Here is a 19,713-nt window from a genome sequence, read left to right as displayed (position 1 = left end):
GATCAGAAGGAATTCTGTTCTAATATTTTTATTTGTTGGAAACCATAAGAGATGTAAACCAAATACCAAAAGTCATTTAAATGTGAAAAATTGAAAAATTACAGAAATGTGAAGTGTTACATTTTGGTGGGAGGAATGAGAAGAGGCAGTATAAACTACAGGACACAATTCTAGAAGGGTGCAGGGACAGGGCTCTAAGGGTAAATGTGCATAGTTCATTGAAAGTGGAATGGCAGGATGAGGAAGTGGTTAAAATGCATTTTGGGCCAGTGCTCTATAGATTAAGAAATCCATGGTGAACCTTTATAAAAACTTTCATTTGGCCACAGCTGGAGTACTTGGATGCTACACTTTAGGAACGATGGAAAGGCTTTGGGAAGAGTGCCAAAGAGGTGCACCAAAATGATTTCAGGGCTGAGGGATTTGAGCTATGTGGAGAAGCTGGGGGTATTCTCCTTGGAGCAGAGGAGGTTGCAAGGGGACCTGATAGAGGTATTTAAGATCAAACAGAGTAGATAGAGAACCCGTTCCCATTAGCAGGGTGTCAGGAGCCAGGGTGGAGAAGTGGGACATGAGATTGTTCTTGTGTAGAGTTGGCACAGACTTAACAGACTGAATGGCCTTCTCTGTTGTAATCATTTTGTGATCTGTGAATGAAATAATCTAGAGACACATGAGATCTGGAAATCTGGAGCAAAAAAAAAAGCAAAATACTGGAGGTACTCAGCAGGTCAAGCAGCTGAAATAATTTATCTTGGTTGCCTATTGAAACCATTAGTTATGATCTCTGTGGACCTTAGTGTGGATTGTAAATAAAAATTAACAGTGCATCTTCCCATTTCTGAGAGTAGTAATGGGCAAATTGTGTGGGAAAATTGATTTTGGTGTCACAATGCCCATTCCGAACCTGATTTTTGTTTTGTAGATCAGCGTCAGGACTCTGTGGTCTCCTGTGTCTTCCCCTGCTCTACCCTCAATCCAGTCCAGATCTGGCAATAGGCCCTGATGGTATCAACAGGTGGTGAAAGCTTTAAAAGTGAATTCCCCCGGACTGTTATCTTTGCAAGCATTCCCACATCCAACGGAGTTTTTTTTATTGCTACATAGAAACAAGGTCAGTTGTTATACACTGTTGCTTTCCCGAAAGGTCTGGACGGAAAGAGGTGAGAAAGTTTGGAGCAGTGATACTGATGCCCAATCTCGTCAGGTTGCTTCCACCTGTAAAGTGTGCATGGTGTGTTTGTGTTCTGACTTGCACCAAACCCCATTCGACCCCTAGATTTACTGACCAGCTCTGGGTCTCAGTTTTAAATTTCTCTTCCTTTTTTCTTCCTGCTTCTCCATGATCTCAGCCCTCCCTATTGCTTCAATCTTCTCCAGCCCCATAACCCTCTGATATCTGGGCACCTACACACCCTGGAATCTAATCACTCCCACACTGACAGCTGCATCTTCACCTGCCAAAGCCGCAAGCAAGCAAATTCATTCCGCCTCTCTACCTGTCTTCGCTCCCTCAAGGAACCCCTTGAAGCCTGCCTCTTTCACCGAGGTAAAGCTCCTGAGAAGCACCAAGGGATAGTTCCCAAGCTAAGGCACTCAAAGCAAAGTGATGATGATTTAAGTTAGTGATGGGATTGTCGCTGAGTAACAATAGAGGTCAGTTGTCCAAGGAAGTTTGCTTGGAGGAAGTCAGTATTTCACTAATAATTAAAGAGACATTGCTGTTTGACTATGGGATGTTCACTCCTGTCAAATGGTGTGCACTTAAACCATTAAAGTTGCAGTCTGATGTTGTCATGGGAACAGTCATGGGGGCATTGTTCAGTCCTTGCACTTCTGAGAGTTTGCAGGTTTAATGGGAATTTTCATCTGGAATGCTCCGTGGGAATTTATTTCGCCATTATTCACATTTTCAGTTGCAATTTTGGTGATGTATTCTCACCATGTTTTGTGCTGACAGTTTTATTAATAATTTAATAGGTTAACACAGTTGATGGAAAACCTGACTTGGGGACACATTCGTTTACTTTACTGAGTGTGTCAAAGGTGAGGTGCTTGTGGGAATTGTAAGGAGCACTAAAGATCATATGCCAGGTTTTATTCTGAGCAGGCGATGACTCCCCTACCTCGTGGTCTAACAGATTGACCCAGTCAGAGACTGAGCCACACAGACCAGGAGTGACCTGTTCTCAGTCGTCAGCCCCTTCACCGAGCTGTACTCAGTCCCGATAGGTTGACTGGAGCGACCTGATTGGTCCTGTAATCCTATAAGATATCAGTTAGACCTTCAGCCAACAGAATTTTACCTGGGCGAGAGAAGTGCCTATATTTATAAAGCAGTGATCAGCACTGTCACCTCTAGTGGTGAACCAAATAAAACAAAATTGTGGCTAAAGTGACTTGCACTCATGTTAACAGTGGCATGGTCATAGGGTCCTAGAGAGAGACAGCACAGAAACAGGCCCTTCAGCCCATCAAGACCTCACTGACCATCAAGCCCCAATTTGTACACTAATCCCACCCTAATCCATTTGATTCTCTCTACATTCCACTGGTCCCTGTTAAGTTCACCAGTAGCTTGCCTGCAAATGCAATTGGACAGAGGGTTCATGTGGTATTCAACCCATCAGGAATTTAAAGCCAAGCTGTACATAAATTGAAAATAAATATTAAAATGTTCTTAAAAAAGAAGAAATTTTAAAAAAATCCCTAATCAGCCAACCACCGCTCCATCGTGGCATTGTCTTACCTCGATGTCAGGAGGTCACAGGTTCAAACCCCACTCCAGGAGCCCAAGGATAGAATCCAGCTTGACCCTCCAGTGCAGTACCGAGAGAGCACTGCACCTTTAGAAGTGCCTTTGTTGGAGTGAGACATTAAATTCAGGGCCCTGTTTATATCTTAAGGTGGACATAATTGAAAAAGAGCAAGGAAATTCTGGCCAATACTTATCCAACAGGCAGCATCATTGCATATAAAAATCCTGATTATTTATTGCATTGTTTGGAGAGATCTTACTCTGCACACAGATTGGCTGCAGAGTTTGTTTACAAAGTGATAGATAGTAGGAAGAAAAAAACTTTGTGTGTGTCTATGCCCATGCATTCTCGCTGGAATAGTAATGCCCAGGATCGGTACTGGTACCTACCTGACAGTTATTTCTTGAGGCACCAGGCATTCTCCAAACTTGTGGCCTGCACTCTTTTGTTTACAGAAATGAGGCCGTGTGATGCAGCAGGAGTGAGTACTGGGCATGTATTTTAGGGTTGGAACTTCAGGTGTACGCTGAGGGAATTGTGTCACATGATTATTTTTTTAATTTCAGAAATAAACTTTATTTGTAAAAATTTTGACAGGAAATATGCTACAATCAGTACATGTCTTACATTCGTTGTGTCTTCAAACCCATACAATCTCTTTTACAAAGCACGAATGCCACTCTATGAACAATACACCCATCGAGTGTTTGAGAGGCAGCCACACAGGACCCAGCCCCTCAATGTGCGTCACGTGATGATGGTGCCGGGAGCCTGATCTCTGGAGAGGGAGCAGGCAAGAGTTTGCTCCTGATTGAACGGGAACTGGATCTCTGTTTGCTTCTGCAGTGCACTTGAGCCCTTTGGCCCAGGATCTTCTGTCTGCCTCTGTGTGCACACACCACCCACACTCAGCAACTGCCACCACAACCCCCCTGAAAAAATATACTCAGAAATTGTGCATTAAGCCACCCCTCCATTCTCTGATGAATAAGAGAAGGTGGAGTCCCCCATTAAATGAGCACCAGCAAAACAAGCGCTTGTGGTGCTAATCTTTAATTTTTCTAATCACCTGTGTCTGTGATATTTTGTAAAATTATTCAATCAAGGCATGAAGGCATTGTTGACAAGGCCAGTGTTTACTTTCCATCCGAGTTGAGGAATGGGAAATCTGTAACATTCAGATGCATGTTACTTTGCGTGTGTGTGTGTGTGTGTGTGTGTGTGTGTGTGTGTGTGTGTGTGTATCAATACAGCAGTTGTCTGATGCATTGGTTTATTCCCACCCTCATCATCTCTTGAGATTTGTGCAAAATGACTCAATTCTCCTCTGACGGGTTATAATTGGAAGGAAAGGAGGGCAGTCCTCAGTAAATGGAGTGCATAATTTGCAGCAAAACTGGAAATATTCACCATTTGCAGCACACTGAAATAATTATCTTTTTAATCTTTCTGATTGCAATCAGCAGTCTGTGAGTAGAATCTCCCAGCATTTCTCGGCATACAAAGAGATGGCCGAGAGCACTACATGCTTTGTTGTAACCATTTGATCTACACTGAATCTCTACGGTAACACTTTAAATTAAAGTACTCTCCTGAGTGCTTTTCCTCAAGCCTCTATTTATTCTGTGCTGATGGAGAGGCTTGTTCCAACAGTTATGAGCTATTGCTGTGCTTTCATCCGAGAGATGCTTGCCAGAGTTTGCCGCCGCTGCTGCTGGGACTGGTTAGGGGAAGAAGAGGTGATGAACGCAGTGGTCACAGCTTTGCCCCATTCATGTCACATCCTCTCGGTCCACACTCTTCTCATTCCCTTTATTAAAGGTTGGATCAGTAGCCAGTGTTGCACTCTCTGGCTGCCGTGCGCTGTCTCACAAACACTTTGCATGTGAATCTAGATGCCTGTTATTGGTGGCCATTGTCATTGTGAGTACAATGAGACCCAGGAGTAACTCTATCCCGGCTCAGCCTGCTATATTTTGCTGGTTTCCCACATACCAATTGCAAACAGAATCCCAGACTGACGTGTTCCTACTCAGCTGCCTTAGGTTAAGAACATACAAACATAAAAAATAGGGGCAGGAGTAGGCCATTCAGCCCCTCATACTTGTTCTGCCATTCATCTGGATCACGACTGATCCTTTACAACACTATCAGGTCAAGTCAAGTTTATTGTCATGTGCACAAGTACCATGAGGTATGGGTACAATGAAAAACTTCCTTGCAGCAGTATCAAGGCATGTAGGTTAAGAAAACACACAGAGTATAACTTATACATAAAATTATACCATACAGCGAGGGAGAAAAGACTGGTGCAAAAGCAAGACCTTAGTGCAAAAAGTACAAAGACACAATCAAAGACAAGTAGTGCAAAGAGGTGGTCCCTGAATGTCCAGAGGGCTATTGATCTGTGTTCTGAATGAAGATGACTGAGAGTCCACAGCGCTTCAGTGAAGGGGCCTTCACGGGTTCACCTGCCTCCGGGTGAAGCAATTTCTCCTTGTCTCAGTCCAAACTGGCCTAACCCTAATCTGAAACTGTGCTCCTTGGTCCTAGAGTCCTCAGCCAGGGGAAACATCTTCCCTGCATCTAGTCAGTCCAGTCCTGCAAGAATTTCTGTGGAGGGGCTGTTTTCTCAGACTAGTGTGTCTTGCGCTAAGCGGGTGAGGGGATACCCATGTCCAACAACGATTAGGAGGTTGTTAATTCTTTGGAATTCTGTTCCCAGTAGACTGTGGATGCTCCAACGTTGGGTATATTTCTGAGCTGAAATCAGTCGAACTAGCAGACTGGAGGAATAGAGGAATCTCAGGTTGAGAGCCAGTTTCCCACTACTGCAATGGTTGCTGGGAATTTTTTTTGATCATTAGCAACTATCAGGGGTTATAGTGGCTAACAAATGTAGCAACAAGCAACCTGGGAGATCCCCATCTCCTTCCCTCCAACTTTTTCCACTCTCTCCCTTAAAAATAAAAGGTTCTATTCGGCTCGAGAGGCTGTACGCCCAGCTTCAACTACTATTTCTGGAGTGCACTTCTCTGCCCAGAGTGTGGGTGGGAACAGAGATTGCCCTGTGTCTATGTGGCTGTGTTTTACTGGCTGTTCCATCAGACTGCAGAGAAGCATGTAGCTCAAAGTTCTATAACCGAAAATCTCAGCCTCGCTTTATTTCTCTTTGAAATATTTTTGCACTTCCACAGTAGATTGTGAGCCCTCACAGGTGTTAAGCATAGATTCCAGTTTAAAAAAAAACTTTACACAAAAAAAAATGTGCGCTCTCCCCTTATTAAAATCATTATTCAAACAGTTAGCACCATTGACAGGATGCATAGAAAATAACATCACTTTCCACCCACCCAAGTGTTCCTTCGGAGAATCTTGTACGAAATGCCGAATGTCCTCTTCAATAAACGCCCTTGTGATTTGGTTATCATCTTGTTAATGAACAATTATAGGTACTTTTGAGTAGTTTTATCAGCTGCAGAGGAACTTGATAACCAAATGTAGACGGTCTAGTCTGGAGCTCACATTCATCATGAAGGAAGCTTAGTAATACATTGTTCTTTGAGCTTGCAATCCACTAATTGATTATAATCAGCATCTACCTTTATTTTTGCTTCCTTTTATATATTTTCTTGTTATCCTCTCCTATTCCTTTTCCTTGTTCTGCATTCCTTTTATTTTGGCAGCCAAGAGTACAATGGTCTTTAGAATCTGCAAGGTCAGCCCTAAAACCTTTTGGTTTCCTCTCTCCTTTTGCTTTTCCTCGCTCACCCCATGCGCTCACTCCTCTCCCTCACTCTTCCCTTTTGTTCCGCTCCCACACGCATCAATCATCTCTCAGCCGATAGTAATTTCTCCCCAGTGCAGTGAAATGTGAGACACATTAAGGTTCTGTTTGTCTGCAGTGTTCAAAATCTTAGTTCTGTAAGATCCTAAACTCAGCTCTTTGAAATGGAAACATTTCAATGGCACACTATCCTCACCCTATTAAATAACATTGCCCACTTGTCTGCCCGTCTCCCTTTATTCTATCATCTCTCTCTCTTGCTGTTACCTGCTTTTTTTTGTTGTACATTCCTCTTGGTGTTTGAATCTCCCTCCCAGTTTTGGTCATCAATGCCCAGCTACTGTTCGCTTCATCTGACTGGATTCCAATCTATAATGCCCCCCAATCCAACAATTCTGAATTCAGTTCACTCAACTATTAGAGGTGCCAGCCCCTTTCAGATCTGCCGGAGTGAGGGTGGGAATCTGAGGTAGTTACTACTTCGGTCTATCTTTCTTAATACAATGCAGGAGGAGGCCATTCAGCTCCTTGAATCCAGACCAGTTACAAACAGAACAACCCCATTTCCCGTCTCTATTTCCCTGTAGCTTTCTCTCATATGCTGACCAAGTCCCCCTTGATCCTTTTGTCATGGTCTGGCAGCAGTGCCAACTACTGCACCACACCCTGCCCCCACCCATCACCCCCCTGTCCTCTATACTTTGGATCATCCGACATTGTCCTGCAAGTGGAGGGAGAGAGGCTGGCTGTTGTTGTGAGGTCCTCCTGCATATTCTCTGGAGCGGCAGATGCTGAGGGGAGACCTGATAGAAGTTTATAAGGTTATGGAGGCACAGATAGACAGTCGGTATCTTTCTCCCAGGGCTGAAATGTCTAATACTAGAGGGCATACATTTAAGGTGAGAGGGGGTATGTTCAAAGGAGATATGCAGGGCAAGTTTTTTTTACAGGGAGAGTGGTGGGTGCCTGGAAAGCACTGCCAGGGGTGGTAGTGGAGGCAAATACAACAGGCAATTAAGAGGCTCTTAGATAGGCACACGAATATGCAGAGAATGGAGGGATATGGATGTTGTGTAGGCAGAAGGGATTAGTTTAGTTAGATGTTTAATTAGTCTGGTACAACATCCTGAGCTGAAAGGCCTATTCCTGTTCTGTGTGTTCTATCGCGGTTGTGTTGAGGGGGGAGATGGAATGAGGAGGAGGAGGACGGTAGGGAGGATTTGGTGGTTGTGTAAGAGAAGAGGATACAATTAATGCACAAAGAGAACAGCTGTCAAGAGTAATATAAAAACTCAAATAAACGAGCCATTAAATGCTCACTCACTGGTGATTTTTGTTGTGCATTGTTGCAGAATAACCTGCCTTAATGTGAGGTAATTTGGGTATCTGATACCAGGTTGATGCTACAGTTGTCATTGCCTCTGAGTCAGTTACAGCCAGGGATCCCACTTTCATTGGAGACACAAGAGACTGCAGATGCAGGAATCTGGAGCAACACGCAAAATGCTGGAGGAACTCAGCAGGTCAAGCAGCATTTGTGGGAAGGGAAGGAATTGTCGACTTTTCGACCAGAAACGTCAACAATTCCTTTCCTCCCACAGATACCGCTTGACATGCTGAGTTCCTCCAGCAGATTGACTGAAGGCGGGGTCCAGTTGCCCTGCTGGTGGTAACATTAGATGCATTTTCCCTCATCCCATGGCTTAAAGTACATAAGACATGAACTAGGAGCAGGAGTAGGCCAGTCAGCCTTTCACACCTGCTCTAGCATTCATCAAGGCCGATCTTCTACCTCGGCACCATTTTCCTGCACAATCCCATGACCTTTGTTTTCTCCAATCTCCAGAAGTCTATTGATCTCAATTCTGAATGAACACAATGAGTCTCCACAGTTCTCTAGGGTAAAGAATTCCAAAGATTCACCACCCTCCGTGTGAAGACACTTCTGTAAATCTTAGTCCTAAATAGCCTATCCCTTATTCTGGTCTTAGATTCCTCTGCCCGGGAGCAATATCCTCCCTGTAAGCACCATAAGATGTTTGTAGAATATTATTATGCCTCATGACTTGCTATCATTTGTTTTCAAAGACTTGAGTGAAATATTAAAAGCCTGTTGTCATTCATCCTGGCAAGCGTTGTGGGACGGGGCGGATGGTTGGGGAAGTTCCCATGTTTTTCCTCTTTGGTTTAATCCAATTGTTCTGGTGGTTTGGGAGGTGGTGAAGGTTTTGGAATACAATGTGGCATCAGGAGTTTCTGATGATCTGACCAAACATTCATGCATGAAGCATTCCTGCCAAAAACTCATCAACTGGTCATTAATCTTGTTATATCTGCCCACTCAACTATGACAAGCCTTTTAAGATAAGTGTGAGGCATTTTGGCATTCAGAACATTGTAATGAGGTGTAAAGTACAAATGACTATAGGTTCTGTTTTTTAGCACCTGCTGTACCTTCTGATCCTACTCTTCAGTTTAATTTTATTTTTCTGAGCTCACAAACACAATTTAATAAATTTGTATCTCAACAGATCCCATTTAAACTGTGTTTTCTAACCTTTGCTTGTTCTTATTGAATGTGAGGTTATTGCTTACACAATATGGAAAGAAACAGCATTTTCAGGCACGGTAAAGTAGTACACATTTAACCTCCATACAAAACATTTCCGATAACTAGAGGTTGAGAATTATTTTGGCGCATTTAGAGCTGAAACATTTCTGACTCATTATTCTTTCATTTTGCCACACTGTTGCAGATCACAGGCTCTGGTTTTGCGTTGAGAAATGTAGCTGGCAGAGGGACTTTAGCATCTTGTCATTGAAGATTTACAAAGAGAGCACCATATGGTGGGCAGATTCGGATTATCGTCTGAAAGTCTTTAAACATGGGCCCAGTTTCTGTACCACTTGCAGTAGTATGAATGAATCCCACTGGGTTGCTTTGGCTGAATCGGTTATACAATGCAGAAAGGGCCATTCAGCCCATTGTGCCTGGGCTAGTGGTCCGAAATAAATGTTCATTTAGTCCCACTTTCCAGTTCTTTCCCGCTGCCTCTGCAAATTTAACCTTTTTAATGGCATTTATCTGAGTCACTGACAGTTGTCGCTGACCAATTTACCAGCATAACACCCTCCAGCCAAAAGTAATGCCCTGAGCTTCTCCCAATCCTGTTGTCAGCTCTGGACCAAACTTGGATAACATGTCCGGCAAATTTGCTGTAAACTTTCCATGGAATTCACATTTCTGTTTACAAATGGAATTGAGCTTAGGTCAGATCAGAAGCTACAAAAGTTGACTGGCATGTTCAAACTGGGCTAACCAAACTGCAGAGAAGTCAGTAGCCCAAGTAAGTGCAAAAATTACACTTTGACACTTCTAGAGTCATAGAGTTGTGCAACAGGCTCTTTGGCCCAACTCATCCATGCCGACCAAGGTGCCCTCCTGACCAAGTCCAATTTGCCTGCATTTTTGTGAAATAAATTGTGATCCTTTCCCAAGAAACTGATATGTTTATTGGTAAAAGGGTACTTTTGGTTTTTTTTTTATCCATTTTCAGGACCTGAACATCACTGACAAGGGCAATATTTGGTGAAGGTACTCCCACAGTACTGTTAGAGAGGGATTCCCAGACTTAGACCTAGCAACAATGATATATTTCCAAGTCAGAATGGTACGGGTCTAGGAGAGGAACCTCCAAGTAGTGGTCTTGCAATATACCTGGTTTCTATGTCCTCAGTGATAGGGCTGTGTGTTTGGAAATGCTGTTGGAGTGTCCTGGCCAAGGAACTCAAGTGCGTTTTGTAGACGCTATACACTGCAGCTATTGAGTGCCAATGGTGGAGGGAATGAATGGTGATGGATGATTTACCATTCAAACAGGCTCCTTTGTCTTGGCTAGCGCTGAGTTTCTTGAAAATCGTTGGCGCAACACTCATCCAGGCAAGTGGAGAGTATTCTATCACAGTCCTGACTAATGCTTCGTAGATGGTGGAAAGGCCTTGGGGTGTCAGGAGGTGAGTTGATCACCAGACCTACTTTTGATTTCAGTGTGGGTCCTGTTGAGTTTCCGTGTTAACTCCTTAGGGAGCAGAACGGACATTTTGTTAACCCACCAAAATGTGTTGCATGTTACATGAGTTGCAGGGATCTGATGGCAAGCTCCAAATGAGAGGGAGGGAAAAATGTGCATGTCAGCATGGTTTGTGATGGGGAATCATTTCTTACGAGCTTGATTGAGTTTTTTTTTTGAGGAGATGAGATGATGATTGATTAGGGTAGGGCAGTGGATGTTGTATGCATAGACTTTAGTTAAGTATTCAACAAGGTCCCTCATGCTAGGCTGATCCAGAAGATTAAGGCACATGAGATCCAAGGTGACTGGGTAGATTGGATTCAAAATTAGCTTGGCCATAGAAGACAGAGGGTAGTGGTGGAGGGGTGTTATTCTGACTGAAGGTCTGTGACCAGAGGTGTTCCGCAGGGATCAGTGCTCTGACCTCTGTTGTTTGTGATATAAATAGATGATTTGGACAAAAAATGTAGGTGGGCTGATTAGTAAGTTTGCAGATGACACAAAAATTGGTGGAGATTTGGATAGTGAAGAAGTTGTCAAAGAATACAGCAAGGTATCGATCAGTATGGGTGGAGAAGTGGCAAATGGAGTTTAATCTGGACAAGGGTGAGGTATTGTGCTTTGGGAGGTTGAATGTAAGAGGAAAGTATACAGTAAATGACAGGACCCTAAACAGCACTGATGTACAGAGGGATCTTGGGTTGCAAGCCCATAGCTCCCTGAAAGCGGTAACACAAGTGGATAGGGTGATAAAGAAGGAACACGGCATACTTGCCTTCATCAGTCAGGGCACTGAGTATAAAAGTTGGCAAGTCATGTTGCAGCTGCATAAAACTCTGGTTAGGTTGCATTTGGAGTATTGTGTGCAGTTCTGGTCACCATTACGAGAGGAAGGATGTGGACGCTTTGGGAGAGTGTGCAGATGGGGTTCACCAGGATGTCTCCTGGATTGGAGTGTATTAGCTATAAAGAAAGGTTGGATTGATTTCTCTGGTGTCAGAGGCTGAAGGGAGACCTGATAGAAGATGATAAAATTATGAGAGGCGTAGATAGTCTTTTTCCCAGGGTGGAAATGTTGAATACTAGACAGCATAGCTTTAAGGTGAGAGGGGGAAAGTTCAAAGGAGTTGTGAGGGGCAAGTTTTTATGCAGGGAGTGGTAGGTGCCTGGAATGCATTGCCAGGACTGGTGGTGGAAGCAGATACAATAACAACATTTAAAAGGCCTTTGGACTGTGAACAGGCAGCGAATAGAGAGATAGAGATGAGATTTGGTTAAATTGGCATCATGGCCAGCACAGATTATGGTGGGCCGAAGGGCCTGCTCCAGTGTTGTGCAGTTCTGTGTAACTGTATGGAAGCCAAATGAAGTGGTCACTCAACAGGAAACTGTCAGCAGGGGACTCAGTAACAAAACTTTTCTCCTGCAGGGGAAACCATGGTTGCTAATGGAAGCATTGAAGGAATTGGAGCCAGCTTTCTGAAGGAGGCATTTAGTTTGCTCCTACAAGCAGAATTAACTCTCCGGATCCTTTTTTTTAAATTCAGCCTCAGAATGAGTTATTGGAGAGAAACTAAGGAATTGTTTCAACCTACAGATCTGCATTTAAAATGTGTGAGTGAATGTATGCAGGTTTTACTTCAAAACAAAAAGCACCATAACAGCATGAGCTCTGGGGGCCTCGTTCAGAACAGTAAAAGAATACCTTTATACCTTGAGCCAAAAATACCCAGTGCTATCAAGGGAAGCTGAAAAAAAATCTGTTTTTTTCCCTCTGTCGGGTATAGTGCAGGCAATGGCAGATTAAGCTTTACTTCTAAAACCAGGAAACAGCACTGTATGTGAGCCAATTCTCCTTCTCTGTCTCTGTCTATCTCAAGGGCATTGACTGATTTGTGGCTGATGGAGTATGTTAGTACAGTCTGCCAGCGCCTTATAGCAGTGCTTTTTCTGGTCCCCAGTAACAAAGAGTCTCGGAACTGCTGAGGTAATGCTGTGGCTTCTAATGGCCATGGTTCCTCGAATTTTCTTGCTGCAATGAAGAAGCTGTTCAATAATGCAGCCTTGTTCATTCTGATTGCAGCATTGTTCACCCTGCTGTTTCTGGAGATCCTCCACATATTCAGGGCAGGGATAAATGGAGATTAGTTTGAGCCAGAGGATTGCCAATCCTGTATTGCTTCAGTGCATTCCTGTAGAGGTGGAATAGTATTTGATAATTATGTAGAATAACATCGGGTTTTATTTTTGTATGTGATAAATGGCCAAGCATTAGAATGGCACTAAGACAATAAAGAGTTCTTTAATGTGCCGAGCGAAATTGTTTTGCACCCTCTAATACAATCTACACATGGTGATTTAACTCTCTGACTATCGGATTCTGCCATTTCCTAATGAGTTTCAGCTCTAACAAATGAAATAAGAGGCTGATGATTAATTTTCTCACTTTAAAGAAAATGACTCACCGTCTTAAAAGAAGTAAGATGCTGGATGACAAGAACTTGGTGCAAGCTCCTGTACCGAAGACTGCTTTACTGGGGGGATAAAGTTCATTGGAAAGTCTACATTACAGTCCAATTATGGTCTAGAGTATAGGTCACAGTGTGTGTGTGTTACATTCCAACTAACTGCTCTGTAGGTTACCTTTGAGTACAGCATCGTAGAAAATTGATGATAGAAAGAGACAATTTGGCCCATTGTATCTGTATTGGTCAAAGTGGAGTTACCTAGCCTAATCCTGCCTTGTAGCACTGGTCCGTGACCTTCATGTTCACATTTAGGTACTTTGTAAATGTGGTGAAGGTTTCTGCCTCTATTGCCCTTTCAGACAGTGAGTTCCAGACCCTACCACTTCTGGATGAAGAATTATTTCACCTCCCTTCTGCCATTCACCAATCACTTCACATCTCTGCCCCCTCATATTTGACTTCTCTGCTCGGGGAATAGGTCCTTCCTATTTATCTAGACCCTTCATAATTTTACACATCTCAATTAAGTCTTCCCTCAGTTGCCCTGTTCCAAAGAAAACAACCCCAGTCTATCTTTGTAGCTAAAATTTTCCAGTCCTGGCAACACCCCTGTAAATCCCCTCAGCCCCATCTCCAGTGTAATCATGTCTCTCCTGTAATGTGGGTAGAACTGTTCCCAGTACACACGTAGTGGCTAACAAGTATTTTACACAGTTCCAGCATAACCTCCCTGCTCTTGTGTTGTATGCCTTGCCTAATAAAGGGAAGCATCCCGAGTGCCTTATCTACTTGACCTGCTGTCTATAAAGATATGTGGACGTGTACTGCAAAGACCCTCTGTTTCCCCCACTCAACTCTATATTCTGCCTTTTACTATATGTTCCCCTGCCTGAGCTGCTAATTGCCATTCAGTATTGCAATGACCCAGTTCCTGAAGTTAGCCAATGAAAGATCAAGGGAGCTCTGATCGTGAATTTGTGTGTTTTAAGAATGAGGGTCAACGTCCACTAAAGCTGGTGGTGTTGATGTTGAAGAGGATAGTCTTAGGTTGCAGGATGATATTGATCAGCTGCTAAGTTTCATGGAGCAAAGGCAGATGGAATTTAATTCCAATAACTGGGAGGCCTAATAAGAGTAAGGCATATGCTGTGAATGGTAGGGTCCTTCAAAGTATTGAGGAACAGAAAGACCTTGGTTTACAAGTCCACAGGTCCCTAAAGGTGGTGACACAGGTGGATAAGGTGGTGAAGAAGTCATATGGGATACTTGCCTTCATCTGAGGCATAGACACATCAAATGTGTCTATCCGCATCAGCACATTATGGAAACCAGCCTCCCCTCCATGGACTCTGTCGACACTTCTCACCACCTCAGTAAAGCAGCCAGCATAATCAAAGACCCCACCCACCCCAGACATTCCCTCTTCTCCCCCCTCCCATCAGGCAGAAGATACAAAAGTCTGAAAGCGCATACCACCAGGCTCAAGGGCAGCTTCTATCCCACTGTTATAAGACTATTGAATGGTTCCCTAGTACGGTAAAATGGACACTCGACCTCACAGTCTACCTCATTACGGCCTTGCACCTATTGTCTGCCTGCACTGCACTTTTTCTGTAACTGTAACACTCTGTATTCTGTTATCATTTTCCCTTGTACTACCTCAATGCGCTGTTGTAATGAATTGATCTATATAGAATAGCATGCAAAACAAAGTTTTTCACTGTACCACAGTACATGTGACAACAACAAACCAATTTACCAATCTAAAAGCAGGAAGGTCATGGTACTGTGTGCAGTTCTGGTTGCCACACTGTAGGAAGGACATGAATGCACTGGAGAGGGTGCAGAGGAGATTCACAAGGATATTGGTTAGGATGAAACAGTTCAGTTATGAGGATAGACTGGATTTGTTTTCCTTGGAGCAGAGGAGTCTGAGGGGGGGCCTGAAAGAGGTATATCAGAGTGCTGTTTTTTCAGATGTTATTTTTCAGACTCCGCTGTCATTCCTTTACCCTTTGCTGATCAATGCTTTGGTTTCCAATGTGGCTTGGTGTAAAATAATATAGAATTGCACCTTCAATTTCATGTTCATATTTGTTAAATTAAAGAAATAATTCAGCTTGTCAGATAATAGCACACTTGTGTATAAAAAAAGTTGGAATTGGTTGCATCGTGCTAAGAGAACTGTCGCAAACAGCATCCCTTGGGCTCAGGATCTCTTGGGATGAGCTGGGAAAGAGTGAATGCAAGCCAGGTGCATAGAAGGTGTTGAATATTCACTTCTTCCCTTCGGGTGGGAACTATATGCGATTTCATTGGGCTTCGAATGGTGGCAGGATTCCAATCGACAGTTCAAGTGACTGGAAGTATCATAACATCAGTCTTGTGACCTTTTGATTGTGAACCACGATCCAGTCTCCATAAACTATTGATTAATCTCTGAGCTGCATCTGGAATCTCTCAGCGCATATATTTACTACACCAGTCTACGTTATTCGTCTAATTATCCAGAGGCCTGAACTATGATGTAGGGATGTGAAAGTAAGTTCAGTTAATAAAATATCAGAATCAGATTTATTATCACTGACTTGTATGTCATGAAGTTTGTTGTTTTTCGGCAGCAGTACAGTTCAAAGATATAAGATTGGTATAAATTACAAAAAGTAAATAAATAGTGCAAATAAAGGAATAATGAGACAGTATTCATGGACCATCCAGAATTCTGATGGTGGTGGGGAAGGAGCTGTTTCTGAATCGTTGAGTGTGGGTCTTCAGGCTCCTGTACCTCCTCCCTGACGGTAATAATGAGAAGAGGGTATGTCCCAGATGGTGAGGGTCCTTAGTGATGGATGCCGCCTTCTTGAGGCACCACCTCTTGAAGATGTCCTCGATGGCAGGGAGGGTTGTGCCCATGATGGAGCTGGCTGAGTCTACAACCCTCTGCAGCCTCTTGCAATCCTGTACATTGGAGCCTCCATTCCAGGTGGTGATGCAACCAGTCAGAATGCTCTCCACTATACATCTATAGACATTTGTAAGAGTCTTCAGTAACATACCGAATCTCTTCAAACTCCTAACGAAGTAGAGCCGTTGGTGTGCCTTCTACATGATTGCATCAATGTGAAAAAAAAAGTGGTATTAGTGCTGGTGATAGTGAAACTGCTGAATTATTGTAAAAGCCCATCTGGTTCATTAATGGCCTGCAGGAAGGATGATATCCAGTACCTATTTTTTTGGCCCATATACATGACTGGGTACTGATGCAAGGAACAATGATGCAGAAAGCAGCAAAGCATTAGCCCCACTAATAATGCAATAGAACTGGTGTGGAAATGAAGTGATCTTCCAGCTGTGTCCTGAAGCCAAGTTCCAGGTGTGCACAGATGCTCTCCAGATATTCCTGCTGTAGTTGCAGTAATGTGTAAATGACAGTATGCTCTACTAGTAGTTATCAATTTGCATGCACACTGTTGTGTACTGAGACTTGTCTTTGGGCTCTTTTCCAGGTGTTTAGATAATGGGCTGTGTGCAATGCAAGGACAAAGAAACGACTAAAGCAGCAGTGGATGAGAGGGCTGGTTCCATCCCCCAGAACTCAGGCTATCGGTATGGGCCTGACCCTTCCCCTCAACATTATCCCAACTTCAGCGTGACGGGGATTCCGAATTACAACAGTTTCCACGGGACAAGCGGACAAACGTTGACTGTCTTTGGAGGCGTTCATACCTCCTCCCACACAGGGACGCTGCGGACCCGGGGTGGAGGATCACTGACCGGTAGGAAAAACACTAGCTGTTCTCTCTTCTGACATTTTTTGTTTCTGCCTTAAAGCTGATGCCGTGGTTTAATCCCAAACACTTGTACTGAACATGTCCTTCACCAGAACCAGGCTTGCATGCAGAGATGTTCACCAGAGAGGGACTTGCTTTGCTCTGCAGCCAATGGCTTGCTCTGTGCAAGTCGTGACTGGACTAATGATCCAAACGTACAAGTTTAAATCTCACCACGAGCTGTGGAACTTAAATTTGGATAATTAAATAAATCCTGGAATAAAAAAGCCAGTCTCAGCAATGGTAATATAAAGTACTGAGCTACTGTTTAAAGATAAAATTAAGCCCTGATGCCTTTTGGGGAAGTGAGTCTGCTGTCCTTGCCCACATAGCTTTGTAAGTGACCCCAGGAACACAGCAACATAGGTGATTTGTAACTTCAGGCTGAAGTGGCCCAGCAAGTCCCACACGCAATTCAAGGATAATTTCCCCACAAACTGTAGCAATTTAGAAAGGTGGGTCTTTTTTGAGGCCCATTAGTAATGGACAACAAGTGACAATCTTGCTAGTAGAGCCTACATCCTGCAAATGAGTCAACAATAATCATAACTCGACCATGCAGAAGCCACAGTGACATGCCTCAATGTTTTAATGCATTTAAGGGCAAGGGTTGGGTTTGATCTACAATATTACATAGTATAGCTGTTATTTGTGTCACTAACAAATTTAAATATATCTTTAACCTACATATTTACATCAAGGGATCGGAAAGGATGTTAGCAGAACCTTCTGCTGAGTTCAGACATCTGGAAGTGAATGGCCTGGGCTGGTGTGTAGAGCAGTTGACAACCAGGAGACTATGTTACCCTGATGCCTGTGTCTCATGTTGGGCTCAGTAATGAGAGAGCTTTGCACATGCAAAACCACCCCCAACCTCTCTCCGCTCCCCCCCACCCCCCCCCCCCACCCCACCAGCCATGGCCAACTTGCCTTTTAATGTCAGGAGAATTGGGGCATGTGCTTCAAAACTGAAGTTCCAAAATATCCTGAGGTTCTTTTGGAACCCTGGGCAGCTGTTGAATGTGAATTCACACTGATATGGAGTTGTACAGCATGCTGCAACATGTGTGAGAAACTCCCAACTCGAGCTGCTAAAATGATCAGCGGGGGTGCCTGAGTGGGGGGGGAAAGGTTGTGGAAGACCACTGATAGGGGATGTCAGCTGTGAATGCCCTTTGATCATTATAGTTAAAATATAGTTGAGAGACTGTTATCATGGATATCGGAGTAGAAATGTGTTCTCAATGGGGCAAAAGAGCAGCAAGTATGCATCATGATCCTCTAAAATTCTTCTCCATTGACCCAGACTAAGTCTTGTAGGCAGGGCTCACTGTGCAGACCCCACTATCTAGCACGTGTTTCAGAGGATGAATTTCTGTTCCTCGGAGTCCTAATGTATGAGTTGGACGCAGTGCTGACGAATGCTTTTCTGCTCTCTGCCTACAGTAGGGGTAACACTGTTTGTGGCCCTGTATGACTACGATGCCAGGACAGATGATGACCTCAGCTTTCACAAAGGGGAGAAGTTTCAGATACTTAACAACACGTAAGTATTGAGAGAAAAGGAGATGGGGGGAGGGAAAGGACTGAGAGAAGGGGAGGAGGGAAGGAGAGTGTGGCAGGGGAGGGAAGGGAAGCTTGGTGGAGGGAGGGGAAGATGAGGGGAGGGTGAGTAGAGAGAGGAGGGTGAGGGAGTCACAAGCTAATAGCACAGAAACTACAGCTCAAGCCTTTGAAAGTGTGACTTCCTTCACATCACTGATGGGCAATCTAAATGGTTCACTGCGAACATCAGCCATTGTAGTTGACACCATTTCTCCTTTGTGAGGAAGCCAGGATCCCCATTGGTTAGTCTATATTCATGATCCTATCATATTTTAAAATAAAATATTGAAAGGAATCTTTGTCCCCTGTCACCATGGTAACGGCCGTGCAGTCTGACTCGTAGAAGGAAGGAATTTAAATGTGGAATGTGCAACCACAGATGTGCCATGGAGAGGCTTGACCTACACGTGAGAGGTAGAGGGGTGCAGAGTGGGGAGGGAAGGAGAATGGTTGGACTAGGAGGTAATTAGAGCGGGGGAACCTCATGGAGTATAAGCGCCAATGATCCATTATATGCAGAATGTTGGTTTCCTTGCTGTAGTTTGTGTAATTCTATTGAAATCCATCTCAACAGCTGAAAAGATTCTTGAACCTTCACCAGTTCTCCAAGATGCAGACCTGCGTCAAAACAGTAGGGTCTGTGGACTAAGCTGAGCCGTCCTATATACATCCTGGCTCTTTCCCTTATTGAAACAGCACAAGGAAGTTCTAAATCCCATCCCAGTTAATGCTGGGCTCCACACAAAACATCAACATGTTTATAAAAATATGGACGTGGTGACAATGCTTGTAGCGAGCTGGCCAGGAGGTACCTGGCAGTCAGGCTGGTGAGCACTGCTACACAACAGGATGATTTTATGCACAGAATTGGAACGGACAAAGGGTCATAGACACCGAAACATTAACTCTGTTACTCTCTCCACAGACACTGCCTGACCCACTGAGAATTTCCAGCATTTTCCAAATTATTTCTCAGCATTTGTGTTCGATATTCCACAATGTACTATATCATGGAAACCTGATATCTGCACTTGCTCACTTATCCCTGGTCTGATGGTTCTTGTTCCTTCTCCCAACATGTAGCAATATATTTTTGGGCAGTAACATTCCCAATAGGGGAAATAAACTGCTGAGTCTCCTGCAGAGATGGATGGATGTTTGGATACCGAGGGAATTAAGGGATATGGAGTA

The 19,713-nt window shown here is 43.8% G+C and overlaps 1 protein-coding gene across 8 annotated transcripts in view; it reads left to right on the top strand.

Moving 5' to 3' along the window:
• The window catches only part of LOC127574818 (tyrosine-protein kinase Fyn), a 198,771-nt gene that overhangs the window by 132,150 nt on the left and 46,908 nt on the right, over window positions 1–19,713 (top strand). For 6 of the 8 annotated variants that reach the window (XM_052024208.1, XM_052024209.1, XM_052024201.1 and 3 more), the window contains 2 exons: window positions 16,594–16,863; window positions 18,364–18,463. In XM_052024208.1, coding sequence (XP_051880168.1) covers window positions 16,605–16,863; window positions 18,364–18,463 — 359 coding nt within the window. In that variant the 5' untranslated portion in view covers window positions 16,594–16,604. Of the gene's footprint in view, window positions 1–925; window positions 1,115–16,593; window positions 16,864–18,363; window positions 18,464–19,713 lie in introns of all 8 variants that reach the window. The other 2 variants (XM_052024202.1, XM_052024204.1) reach the window with 1 other exon arrangement.

Source organism: Pristis pectinata, chromosome 10 (assembly GCF_009764475.1).
Source record: "Pristis pectinata isolate sPriPec2 chromosome 10, sPriPec2.1.pri, whole genome shotgun sequence".
Classification (NCBI taxonomy): Eukaryota; Metazoa; Chordata; class Chondrichthyes; order Rhinopristiformes; family Pristidae; genus Pristis; species Pristis pectinata.
Note: the sequence above shows the minus strand (reverse complement) of the source record. Positions and strands in the feature narration are given on the sequence as shown.